The sequence below is a fragment of the Ambystoma mexicanum genome, chromosome 8 (genome assembly GCF_040938575.1).
Source record: "Ambystoma mexicanum isolate Mex_15411 chromosome 8, UKY_AmexF1_1, whole genome shotgun sequence".
Taxonomy (NCBI): domain Eukaryota; kingdom Metazoa; phylum Chordata; class Amphibia; order Caudata; family Ambystomatidae; genus Ambystoma; species Ambystoma mexicanum.
Window position 1 is genome coordinate 1,270,835,443 of NC_090929.1, and position 12,934 is coordinate 1,270,848,376.

At 49.5% G+C, this 12,934-nt stretch overlaps 1 protein-coding gene across 6 annotated transcripts in view; it reads right to left on the minus strand.

Annotated features, from left to right (window-relative positions):
• BLNK (B cell linker) overlaps positions 1-12,934 on the minus strand; it is a 1,905,158-nt gene that overhangs the window by 847,085 nt on the left and 1,045,139 nt on the right. The window contains exon 1 of one of the 6 annotated variants that reach the window (XM_069611393.1): positions 4,775-5,041. The exons of 4 other annotated variants lie outside the window; for them this stretch is intronic. In XM_069611393.1, the coding sequence (XP_069467494.1) occupies positions 4,775-4,821 (47 nt within the window). In that variant the 5' untranslated portion in view covers positions 4,822-5,041. Of the gene's footprint in view, positions 1-4,774; positions 5,042-12,934 lie in introns of those variants that run through there. One more of the 6 variants, XM_069611391.1, reaches the window with a different exon arrangement.

Genomic DNA, 12,934 nt, shown 5'->3' on the forward strand with positions numbered 1-12,934 from the left:
CTCAGAATGCATTAGATTGGCATCAACCAAAAATGTCTTCTTGTGCGAAAATGTGTACTACCAACAACTACAGGGGACTAGGACTAGAATGGGGGCCACCTTTGCCCCTGATTTAGCTAATCTCTTCATGGATAACTTTGAAGAAAATGTTATATTCGCAGACACCAACCCATTACAGATACAAATAACATCATGGCATCGCTACATAGACGATGTCTTTATGCTCTGGTAGCAATGAAACATTGACTACTTTTCTCATGTGGCTTAAAGTGCAGGATCCGACCATCAAGTTTACTATGTCATTTGACATAAACAGAATAGCGTTCCTTGACTTAGAAATGTATAGGTAAAGTGATAATCACTTTCCACAACGCTGTACAAAAAACCTACTGACAAGAATACTCTCTTGTTGTACAGTAGCTTTCATCCACAGAACCTCTGTGAGAACCTCCCATACAGGCAGTTCTTACGGATACGCCACATTTGCAGCCGCATAGAGGACTACAAAACAAACAGCCAAGAACTCAGTTGAAAACTAAAAAATCACGAGTACCCTCTGTTAGGCAGAATCCTGTGCAGTTCCCTTAGGGAGCACTACACAAGATTAGGACTACAGGTGAGAGCAATAAATCCCCTTTTGATATCAGTCTGTACCACAAAGATTTAGTTGGTAGCTGTGGCTGAGCAGTCAGACTTATCTCAAGAGGGAGATGAGCAGTATTCAGGGTTTACACAATAGGCCCACTAGACTATGGAACAAGGAAACACTGACCAAAGCTTTGTATTTAAAAAGTATATATATATATATATATATATATACATATATATATATATATATATATATATATATATATATATATATATATATATATATTTTATACACTTCTAATAAAACACATGTATCACCATCATCAAGCAAGTTAAATTAAGTCAGAGGAAAAATATACACGCTCCCAAGTTAAATTGTAGACCCAGTGAACCAGAGTGAAAACTAAGCAAAATAGCACAGTGACAACTACACACAAGGAATCCTCTAACAATTCCTCACAAGGGAGGGAAAGCACAAGTTATATAGAAATGGGTTCTTACACACCCTAGCAACACTTCCCATCAGTTTGTGAACCAGTTTAAGCAAGGCAGTGCATCAGTATAAGCAATACTTAAATGAAAACTGAGCAAAATGGCATTTCACAAGGTTTAAAAATGGGAAGGAAAGGGTAGTTAAAAGAAATAGGTGCACCACACAGTTCTAGCTGAGAATCAATCTAGAGAAGGCAGATCTAACAAATGTGACCAGAGTCAGTAGGCCTGTGCCAAAGTAAGTTGGTACAGGGCAAGGGCCCCGGAGCAGAAATGTTCTTGTAGCTGCAGTCAAGTCTTTGGTTAACGAAGTGGAAAAGGTGGATGCAGACGTTGAAAAGACAATGTTAAGAGAGAGGGGCGGTCAACCCAACAGGTAGGTAAAGGATTTAAAGCACCTTTAGGGCTACCGCGAAGAAAGGGCGGCCCGGCGGAACAATGTACCTTAAAATGGAAAAATGTGGCTCCTCCGGTGGCGGTTGTTCCTGGTAGTTCCTGCCGTTCGGGTGATACAGCAGAGGAAGAGAGGCTCTTGTTGTGTAGGAAGGTTCGCGTTACTGTGCTACCCAGGGATAAAACCAGCCGCGGTGCTGCCCGACGAATAAAAGGTACGCTCCATTAAATCGCGGTCCGGATTGACTGGTCCCTGGCTATCCGGCCTCCGAGTACAGGGTACGGGAGATTCGACCTAGGCAGGTCCGGGAAGGAAAGCATTGTTTTTAGTGTTTTGACTGGAAGAAAGTTTAATCAAAAGAAGGAATGAGAGCTTCCCGTATTAGCCAGCAGAACTTTCACGGAGGCAGTTACTATTGTGGTGTGGATATCACATTAAGTCATGTCGTGGATGCCCGATGACCATGAATCATAATCAAGAGTTCCTGGGAGTTGTGGGGCTACTAGCCAGAGTATCTGACTCCTTCCTTCTGATAGCCAGCAGGGGTTCAGGTTCAGCCCTCTGACGGAGGTATCAGAGCCAGGAAATGGTTGTATGCAAAAAGAGCACTAGGGGGCACAAACAGAGAGTTTAACAGAGGATCTCCCCCACCCCGTGACATAAAACGGGCTTTAGGTGGAGAAGAGAGAACAAGCAATGTACTTGTATGTAGTGAATTGGTCAAATAAACCACAGAAGTGCAGCTTGAGATAATTAAATTAGACTCAAGATTGTAAAATAATGCATGGCAGCCTCACTCGTTCAAAGGAGGCTCTCACATTAAGGACAATACTTTAGAAGGCAGCAGTCCATTACAAGTCCTCTGTGCAGAGGATGTCTTGCAAATTATGCACAGGCTTAAAGGTCATCCAGTACTGCCTAGGCATGTTCAAACTATGCCCAGGGGAAGAAGAGAGAACATCGTCTCCTCACTCCCTAGGCTCCCAATGGCCACAAATGGACAGATCCTATAGACTGTTGAGGTTTGATATGCGCCTCCTGTGCAAGGAAGGCCCTAGACCAGGCTGTCCGAGACTTCTCGAGGCCTATTAGGAGCTTTTTGGGGATAGAAATGGTTGTATGGAACATTGATTTTTTTAAAAATTATTTTAACTTTATTTATTGATGGTCATGTCGAACACGTACAGTACAATAACAATTGTAGCAGGATAATGTAACTTCAGCAGTGCAGCACATTTAGATTTTATACAATCATGGCGATGAAACAGGGGAACAATCGTCTTAGGATATAAGGCTGGGATCTTCTTGGAATTAATGTGCATGATCCAGCCATGTTGAACCTTCTCAACCTGGGCTGCATTTACCTTGTTCTGTTAACAGAGGGCAGCAGGATAATCTAAGGTTCAGAAGGGTTGTAGAGTCTGCTTTTGCCAGTATGCATTGGGTGATCTGGCCTTTTCCTGAAACCAGTGATGCTACAGTGTATTATTTATTTACATGTATGTGAAGTGCTACATGTCATCTTCCCGCTGCTTCACAGCCCTTGTAGACCTTGAACAAAGTGACATCACATTGCAAATACGCTATAAGATATCTCATGCCACAACATAGCATGACATATCATAACATAACAAAAACGCCTGTGTGGCCAAAAATTGAGGGGATTGGGAGATTCAATGAATAATACACATAAAAAACGAAAAATGAGCGACACTCCCCATAAAACAAAAAATGTCCGTTGAAGAAAAAATAGCAATTTGGAGGGAAGAATTTAAATAAAAGGATGGAAAGTCGTGGAAGTCCAACGGGAGAGAGGAGAGTGTGTGCGTGTCCCATGCGTGTGTGTATCTGGTAACTCATCAATGCAGACGGTAGGTGTGCATTTAAAAAAACAATAGGTGTAAACAAATAAGGTATTCACTCTTTTTCAAATGTATCACTGTCAGCAGGCGGATTGTACTAAAACGTGGGGAAAAAATTGCCTTCAAAGCAGAGTCAAGCAAGATAAGCCGTAGCAGACTCAAGCAAGATAAGCCGTAGGCAGGCAGGTAAATCTCACAACCCCTTTCATAACACAGTAGAAGTCCGAATTCATCCGTGCTAACACTGACCACCAGAATAGGCTTTTTTTACGAGCAGCCCAAAGAGGTGCATTTTAGTTCATTCAATCAAAATGTTGCCAAATACCTATTTTCTACAAGGGGTTTGCGAGGGCAGCCAGGGTGTTAAAGCCGCCGTCTGTGTGGAGTGGGGTTTATGGAGTCATCAAGTGGTTCAATGTACAACATATATCTACGGTTGTGTCACAAGACTATTGTATTACCTTACTAGGTTTTGTTCTGCAGAAAGAAACACAGAATAACCATATTCCTGTGTGTGAGGTAAAATTATCTACGCCATTTCAAAAATGTACACTTGTTATCCTGTTCCACTTGGAAGTCAATATACACTTTGCTTGCAATACAGAAAATAAACGGTTATTGCAGTAATATGTAGACTACAATTAAAACCTTGTGGGGCTCAATGATGCATGAGAAATACCGTCATTCTGCATGCCCCCTCCATCTACACCGAGTTCAGAACTCGCGCACTTCCAATAACACTTGGTAGACTTGGTAGACTAATACACCCAATACAAATAAAAATGAAAGGAGTCGCGGCAACTTGTATTATGATAACCAAATAATATGGCGCTGCATTTTTAAACGATATGTGTTTTTCGGTTCACCCACATAGATAGCGCACGGGAACTAAACGTGCAATCGTGTGTCAATAAAAAAGACGTATACTAGCGCCTACATTCCGTTTTTTCAAGATATTGAATGCACAGTTTCTAACAGAAACTTTACTTTCACTTATTGATTTATGCTGTGCTTTTTGGATATTTCTGGTTATGTGTTCAAGATTTCTTGTATTTATTTTTTTCAAAACATGTTCCCTTGTTAGACTGTCTTTTCAGATTGCATTAAATGGCAAAAACGAAAACGTCCATGATCAGGACGGTTCATAGCAACCAGGAAGTCGGTCTAATATTCCAGCTATTCTTAACAGTGTCTGCCTCCTGTGCCTTCAGCGCTGCGTAACTGTGGGAGGCAGAGGGCGAGCAGGTGCCGTGAACCTGCTACCACCGGGCTTCCTACTTTCAAGAACAACCGCAAGAATCCACTCAATTATGCGCACAGCTTCGAGAGCTATGTAGATTTCCGTGCACCCTGCTGTGCCTGGCTCTTCAACCCACGGCGAGTTCGAATACACTGCTTCAATCATAAACACACATGGAAGATTAAATAAAAGTCTCACCCGAAAGTTTTGCGAGCAGGTTCGGTGATTTTATTGACCCTTTCCATCTTGTGTGCTGCTAGGAATTCACAGCACCTTTAACTTCACCATGGGCGCTTTTAGTGTGGAGTAGGCGGCGGTGCAAAGGGCCACGTCCTGGTTTACTCAGACAGACGCGCACAAGTTACATCTTCCTTGAGTGTGTATCTGTCGTCTGTGGGAAGAAAGTCTTATTGTCTGAAGAAGCAAAACTTGCCGGCGCACAAGCGCGGGTTTCATGTTTCTCCCCGAGCACGTGACGTACCCAGCCGGCCTGGCCCACCTCGTGTACAGTACCTCCACTTCTTCAGCCTATGCCGAGGCCATGTGCAAATGAGCCCGCCGAGGCGGGCGCTCCCATTGGATCTTGCAAGAGGGACGTGACTCAGGGAATTGCTGGGGCACTTCCTGCTTCTGCTTCACGTGCTGCTGGCCTCCTTTCCCAAGGCAACTATAGTGCAGCGTGCGTGATAGGAGGACAGTGCAACCTGCTGAAGCTGTTTTACTGCGTTCTTGTTTTCTTACAGTAAGGAAACGTACAGTGCCAGCAGCCGCAATAAAGTTCCCATCCGAAACGGAACATCGGTTGCTAGAATAAAGTTCCCATCCGAAACGGAACATCGGTTGCTAGGGCCATTTCTTAGATGGGAAATAGCTGCTTCAGTGTGAGTCCTGCATAATAATGGGAACTAGCCCACTCACACCGAGAAGCAGGGGAGTTGCTAGGTCTGGAAAAGACCCGGGGCTACGCTGATGTCGGAACTGTTGGGATTGGGTGCTAACTAGTCTTTTGGCTGTAGGTCCTGAGATTCTATCCGGGGCTACAACCAAAAGATTAGGGGCTATAGCCCCCTTACCCCCCACCCCCAGCAATGCCCCTGCCGAGAAGGCTAGTTCCCATTAGAGAAATGGCCCTTTTTGCTCCCATAGTGGCCAAGTCCTGCATAATAATGCAAGCTAGCCTACTCACACTGAGATGGCTAGTTCCCATTAGGGAAATTGCCCTTTTTGCTCCCCTAATGGCCACGTCCTGCATACTAATGGGAACTAGCCCACTCACACTGTGAAAGCTAGTTCCCATTAGAGAAATGGCCCTTTTTTGCCCCTAGTGGCCAAGTCCTGCATAATAATGGGAACTAGCCTACTCACACTGAGATGGCTAGTTCCCGGTGGCTCTGTTGAGCAGCCCAAGATGGCTGCCTAGTCCTTGAGCTCTGTGGGGCTTCGGCCGAAATCCGCCATCAACTGCAGTATTAAATATCTCAGCCCAATACTAATTGGAACTGCTTGGGTGACCTTGCTACAGGCACCACAGCAATCCCGGCCTGAAACGGTCCCGGTAACCAGACGAATCGAGCGTCTCTGCCAGCTGGCGGTCTCCTGTCGGGGCCTTTGCGCGCGCCCTGCTCCAGCCTCCTCTTCCGTGCCGGATCTCACGGAGGCGGGCGGTGATTGCTAGGTGCTGGCCCTGATCACTGTCCAGGGCTCTCCAACTTACGGCCTACACCGGACCCCCCTGGGGGGTGAATCTGACATCGCCTGCAGCCGCCCCCCTGGACTACAATGTCGTGCAGGCGGCCGCTGCGGGGGCCTGCGCAGGAGCGCGCCCCCACTCCTCACCAACACACCAGCTCTGCGGCGCCTGCCTGGCGCCCCCGTTAGAGAGACTCTGCCATTGGCTGCAGCCGCCCCTCTCTGGGGTGCACCACCGCACAGAAGATCGCCGTGGGGGGCCTGCGCTGGAGCGCACCCCCACCCCTCTCCCCCACAACAGCGCTGCAGCGCTCCCTCCACACACCCCGGGGAAAAACTCAGCTGGGGCACGCCCCCGCTGCTCTCCTTCGCAGCGGCGCTGGAGCGCCATCCTCACTGGGCTGCGGGGTGACTGGGCAGGAGCCTGGTTGCCCACCTGATATCTGCAGCTCCCGATCCGGACACTAACGCCCAGGTGAGGAGCGGGGGGGGTGACCCGAGCCGTGACACTTGTGGCTCCTCTGGAGGGCCTCCATCACCTTGTCTTGCTGCCTGTGAGGCCTGGAGCCTATAGCTGCGCTCTGGAAGGGGGCACTACACCTAGATCACCTGTGCCTGTGGGGGCCTCAGTGGAACCTGGTTGCTGGACACGCCTGCGCCTCCTGGCTTGGAGCTCCTGACTGTACCTGGGTTTCCCCCCTGCACGAGGCACTTGGAACTGGGGGGCCATTTGACCAGCTGAGTGTTTGGCCTCCATTAACACCCCACCCCTCTGGAGGCACCCCAATAACCAGTACTTAAATAGAGCCGCCTGATTGAGGAGTGAATCCTCACACTGCAGCGCGGCATCTCTCCACCAGGAGAAGTACTTCTCTATGGACTATCTGTTTTCTCCATCTGGCCCCTGGACAGCTTCACGCTCTCTACCTTATGGCAGCCTCCTTGCCCGCACGGCTACCACAATCTGCGCATACCACTGCCACAAGTGCAGCGTCTCCCACCTCTCTTCGATCTGAGCCCCGCACTTCCGCCCTTCTCTATCAGGTCCAACTGTGCGCCTTGCCTTATTGTAAATTCTACCGGCAATGCCCAACAAATCCAGAGGGAACTCGAAAAGGGGAGGCCATGGACAAATTCACCAAATCTGTCCCGCGGTCGGAATCCGCCCACACATCATCCCTGCAGGAGGAACCAGATCCGGTCCCTCATTCCTGTGCACCTGCCCCCGATCTAACTACACTCATGGAAACCATGGCTAAAAACCTCACCTCATTCCACGAGAAACTGGATGACATTAACGCCAATGTGGCCTCCCTGAAAACACAAGTGGACCAGGCTGCCACCAGAATCACCGACGCTGAGAGCAGAATCTCAACAAAATGAAGATGACATTCGAGCCCTGCAGAACACGGTCACCTCCCTATCACGTGACATGAAAAGTGTGAAAGCTAAGTGTGACGACTTAGAATCGCGCTCTCGTAGAAATAACCTGCGAATTATCGGGGTCCCCGAAAACTCCCTGAAAGGGCGCATGGAAGACGCCATTGAAACATTGCTCAGAGATCTCCTCGGCAATCCGGCCCTCTCGCCCTACTTTACAGTGGAGCGCGCCCATCGGGCCCTCTCACCGCGCCCCAAACCAGGCGACATTCCAAGGCCCATCATCGCCAGAATTCTGAACTACCGCGACAGAGACCTTATCCTCAACCTGGCACGTGAGAAGGGTGAGCTACGTCTTGAGGCCAATACCATTAGGATTTTTCCAGACTTTTCAATAGCTGTGCAGCAGCAGAGGCGCCAATTCCTCGGGGTCAAGAAGCTGCTCAGGGAGCGCAATGTCCCATACGCAATCCTGTTCCCCGCACGAATATATTTCTTTACTGTGCCTGACGAGGCGGTGAAATTTATTGAAGCACACATCCCTCTCCATGATCCAGATGGTGGATATGCCGATGGAGACTGACCTAACGCACCATGTCCTAATGGGACCTAATCAACCTATATAGCAAAGCCCCCTTTACCTCGTCAATGTAAATGTGTAACTAGCAATAATGTATTGCAAGCTTACCACGCTTGGCCCCATCTATAGCCATCTGGCCTCAGGCTCACCGCTGGCACTTTGGACACTGATCTCTGTGCGCTTCCAGAGCTTGGAACTGAACATGACCACTGAGTACTCCTTAAATCCCATCCTGCGTTCAATGGCCAGCTGACCTTGGGTCCTGACACAAGATCCGCTTACCGCAGAACCTACACCGGACTGCTGTCGCTGTCCTACATGATGCTTAAGCGGCCATCCTCACGGCAACAGCACACCCCACTGCAATGGCAACATTAATGTTTAGTTGGGTGTTATTGATGGCTGGCCCCAGTTGGGCCATGGCAGGGGCACATACCCGTTGGATGTTGTCCTTCGTCATCTTCGGTTTCACCAGCATTGGTGGCTGGGGGATCTACACTGCAAGTTGGGGGTGGGCAGTGACGGTGGGGGGGTTTTGTTGGGGATTGGAGAAGTGTTACGGTAAAAGGCAGAGGCGGATTGGCAGACCACGTCACATTGGGGCATCTGCAACGGAGAAGACTTTGTCTCGCATCTGGTTTACAACAGTGGTTGTATTGTACATTAGACTTCTGTGATGCCTATAACGGCGATGTCTAGTGACCCGCAGGGATTGAGCAACCGTGTTGGGGTCCCGGAGGTTGTGGGATACATCGATAGGCATGGGCGCAAATGCTACCTATGCAAGAAACGCACCCCATGGGCTCTTTATTTAAGTGTATCTTATTTAGATCATTAAAATGCCTGTAACGATAATGTCCTAGAATGTGCGGGGCCTAAGTAATTATACAAAGGGTCGCAAGATTATGGCATATGCCAGCAGACACAGCTGCAAAATTCTGCTCCTGCAGGAGACACACTCCACGGGCCCACTGGCTAAGAATATAGCGCCAACCTGGGGGCCTCACAAATATTTCACCTCATACTCCACTCGTGCCAGAGGAGTGTTGACATTGATCCATAAGTCACTTAAGTTTGTTCTCCACAAGAGCTACATAGACCCTGAGGGGAGATACATAGTGTTGCACTGCGCCATTGCCAACAGTGACTATCTGCTGGTGAATACCTATGGCCCCAATGTTGACTCTCCCAAATTTGTTGATCAGGTGGTATCCATATTACTAGGTTACGTGGGGGTGCAGATCATCTGGGGTGGGGATATGAACTTCATTCTTGATACCATGACGGATAGGACTAGCACAGCCTCCAGGCCCCTGCCAGGCGCAGCGCGTAGACTCCTGACCCACAGCGCGACACTCGACATTCATGATGCATGGAGGGCATTACATCCGCAAGTGCGGGAGTTCACCTACTACTCATCAGTGCACGACAGTTCTTCCAGGATCGATCTGTTCCTACTGTCCGGCCCTATGCTGGGCAGGGTGGTGGAAACATGCATATTTGCACGCACACTGTCTGACCACTCACCTATTTCGATATCCCTAGAGCTAGGAATTCCGGCTCCCACCATCAACACATGGCGCTTCAAATCGGCCGCTCTGCAAGACATTGTGTTTAGGGCGGACATCCTTGCTGACATTCAGTCCTACTTTGAGCACAATTTGCCACAGTCCACCACCCTGGGGGTCCGCTGGGATGCCTTCAAGGCCTTCATCAGGGGGCATCCATCTCTAGGGAGTCGGGAGTCCTTAAAAACATAAGAGCTGGCCTATCCCGCACTGAAGCTAAATTACGGGACTTGAAGCGAGCCCACCCGGCCTCCACTGACCTTGGAGTCCTTTCCCAGATCAGCGAGGAGCTCAAGATCTTCAATGAGCAGGCCAATAGGGAAGTCCAGTACTTCAGCTGCTCACAGGCGGCACGGAAATACGGCGAGGGTGACAGGCCAGGCAAAAACTGGCCGTCCTGGCGAGGGGGGAGTGGGGTCAATCCCAAATTACTTGTGCGAAGGACAGCCAGGGGACGATAAAGTGGTCCGATCAGCATATTCTTTAGGTCTTCACAGGCTTCTACTCTGAATTATACTCTCAGCCCCCGAACAAGGTGACTCCCAGATGCGGGAGCTGCTGGAACAGATTCCCACCACCATCGTCTCCCCCGCTACGATAGACCAGTTAGACTCCCCCGTTACACTGGATGAGATAGTGGAGGCTATCTCTCGTCTCCCAAAAGGAAAGGCGCCGGGCCCTGATGGACTGATGGCGGAATTCTATCAGGAGCATGTGGCTATACTGGCCCCCAAATTGCTCGGGGTGTGGAACGAGTCTCTCCGGCTGGGATCCCTTCCCCCGACATTACACGAGGCCGTTATTACGGTTCTGCTCAAGCCTGGTAAGCCTGCCGATGACTGTGGATCATACCGGCCCCTCTCAGTTATGAACCTGGATACAAAAATCTTTGCCAAGGTGATCGCTAATCGCTTCCTACCTGTTATGCCATACATGGTGCACAACGACTTGTGCCCGGGAGATCCACATCACATAATATCAGGAGGCTTCTTAACATCCTGGCACGAGTCAATCAGGATGTGAGTGCAGTTGCGGTCACCCTAGATGCCCAGAAGGCCTTTGATGTTGTGTCTTGGAAGAACATGTGGTTGGTCCTGGAGACCATGGGCATTGGGCCTAGGATGATTGCATATATCAAACTGCTGTACACCTCTCCGGTTGACAGGGTCCGTGTCAACTCTCAAACATCCGGCTTGTTCCCTCTTTTCAGAGGCACCCGCCAGGGATGCCCGTTCTCCCCGATCCTGTTCGCACTGGCCATTGAGCCTATGGCAGACTTTGTCAGGGAGCGCCACTCACGCAAAGGGATACGGCTACAGGGTACCCCCGAAATTATCTCACTCTATGCAGACGTACTACTGTTCGTCAGAGACGGAGACCTCCACCTTGACCCTATTCTGCGTGACATCACCCGTATTGGTACATACTCTGGATTCACCATCAATTATACCAAATCCGAACTCTTCCCCCTCATGGGCTCCACGATTCAACCTGCCACGGAGTACCCGCTCCGTTGGTCTCCCGACAGGATTAAATATCTGGGAATTCAGGTATCCCTGACCAAAATAACTCTCTTAACTAACAATTACCTGGCCGCGGCAGAACTGACGGAGTCCAAGATAGTGCGCTGGCGCTCTCTCACGTTGTCACTGGCGGGTAGATTATCACTGGTTAAAATGATTTTGCTCCCCAAACTCCAAACTGCTGTACACATTTACGAATGTCCCCATATCGCCCGGCAAGAAGTACTTTGCAGATTTACACAAGCTGTTCGCTCAGTTCCTGTGGCATTCTGGTGCGGTGCAAAACAAATGGGCTGCCATGCACTTCCCTACGAGAAAGGCGGGTTTACTGCTCCTGACCTGATGCGGTACTGGATCGCTGCACAGGCGCAGTTTGCCACCTACTGGTACCCTGGGCCCCCCTCGCCCGCATGTCAAGCTAGAAACCCTTGCAGCTTCTGGCACCAATATAATGACCCTAATCCTACATCAACAATGTGAGCCAGCCTCGCCCATAGACCCAGTCCAAACCACCATATCGGCCTGGAGGCGGATATTTGCTGCAGGCGTTGAAGAACGCCCATACTACAAGTGGCTCCCCGCCTGGCAGTTCCCCGGATTGGAACCCACAAATGACATGGCCCTGGCACGACATTGGCGGTCCCTGGGTTACCTAGCCCTAACTGACTTCTACCCGGATGCGCTATTCATTACACCACAGACTTGGAAACCAGGCCACTCGGGTTCACCGATTGAACTGCTGCAATATTACAGACTCCGCGCTGCATTCCGCGACACATGGCCTGAGTTTCCCAACGAGCCCCCCGACTCCCCTGGGATTTCATACATCGCCAACTCGGGTGGGGCCCGCGGGGTGGTATCATCAGTATACAAACTCCTTTTCACAACTGCCACACCACAGCTGTCTAGGGTGCGGGATGATTGGGCCTCCGAACTGGAGGTAGAACTAACGGACCAGCTATGGGGGAAAATGTGCTCCCACACTAATAGGGTCTCCCTGAATTTTTATTACCGCACTATACAGTATAAACTGCTGAACAGGCTCTACTACACCCCGCGCAGGCTCTCCAAGTTCGCCCGCTCCGACCCACGGCTATGTCCTCGCTGTGGTGCAGAGGATGCGGGCCACTTACATATGTTCTGGAACTGCCTGCGGCTAACCCCATTCTGGGCGGAAATCCTGAAAACTTTGTCAAAAATCTGCGATACTGTTATTGAGCCTGACCCATTGGGTGTACTATTTAGGGCCTGGGGGGATGAGGGAGCCAGAGGGGCTGCTTAATTCTTAAATGTGTGCTGTGTAATTGCCAAACAATGTGTTTTACGGAACTGGAAGTGCTCTTCCCCTCCTACCTTCCGGAAATGGCTGAACTTATTGACTTGGTCTCCGAAGTGCGAGGAGGAATACATTAACACCCTCCCGGCACGGTCCCGGCCTAAAAACATTTGGACTGCCTTTAACAGTTATCTTAATGGCCTGGACGCCGTCTCCTCGATGGATAACTCACCGTAATTATTGCGACCGCGAACCTTGACACCTGATGCTCTGTAGTGCTGCGATCTCCGTGTTATTACTTCTCACTATTCATATGTGCCACTGTACTCTGTTAAAAATCTG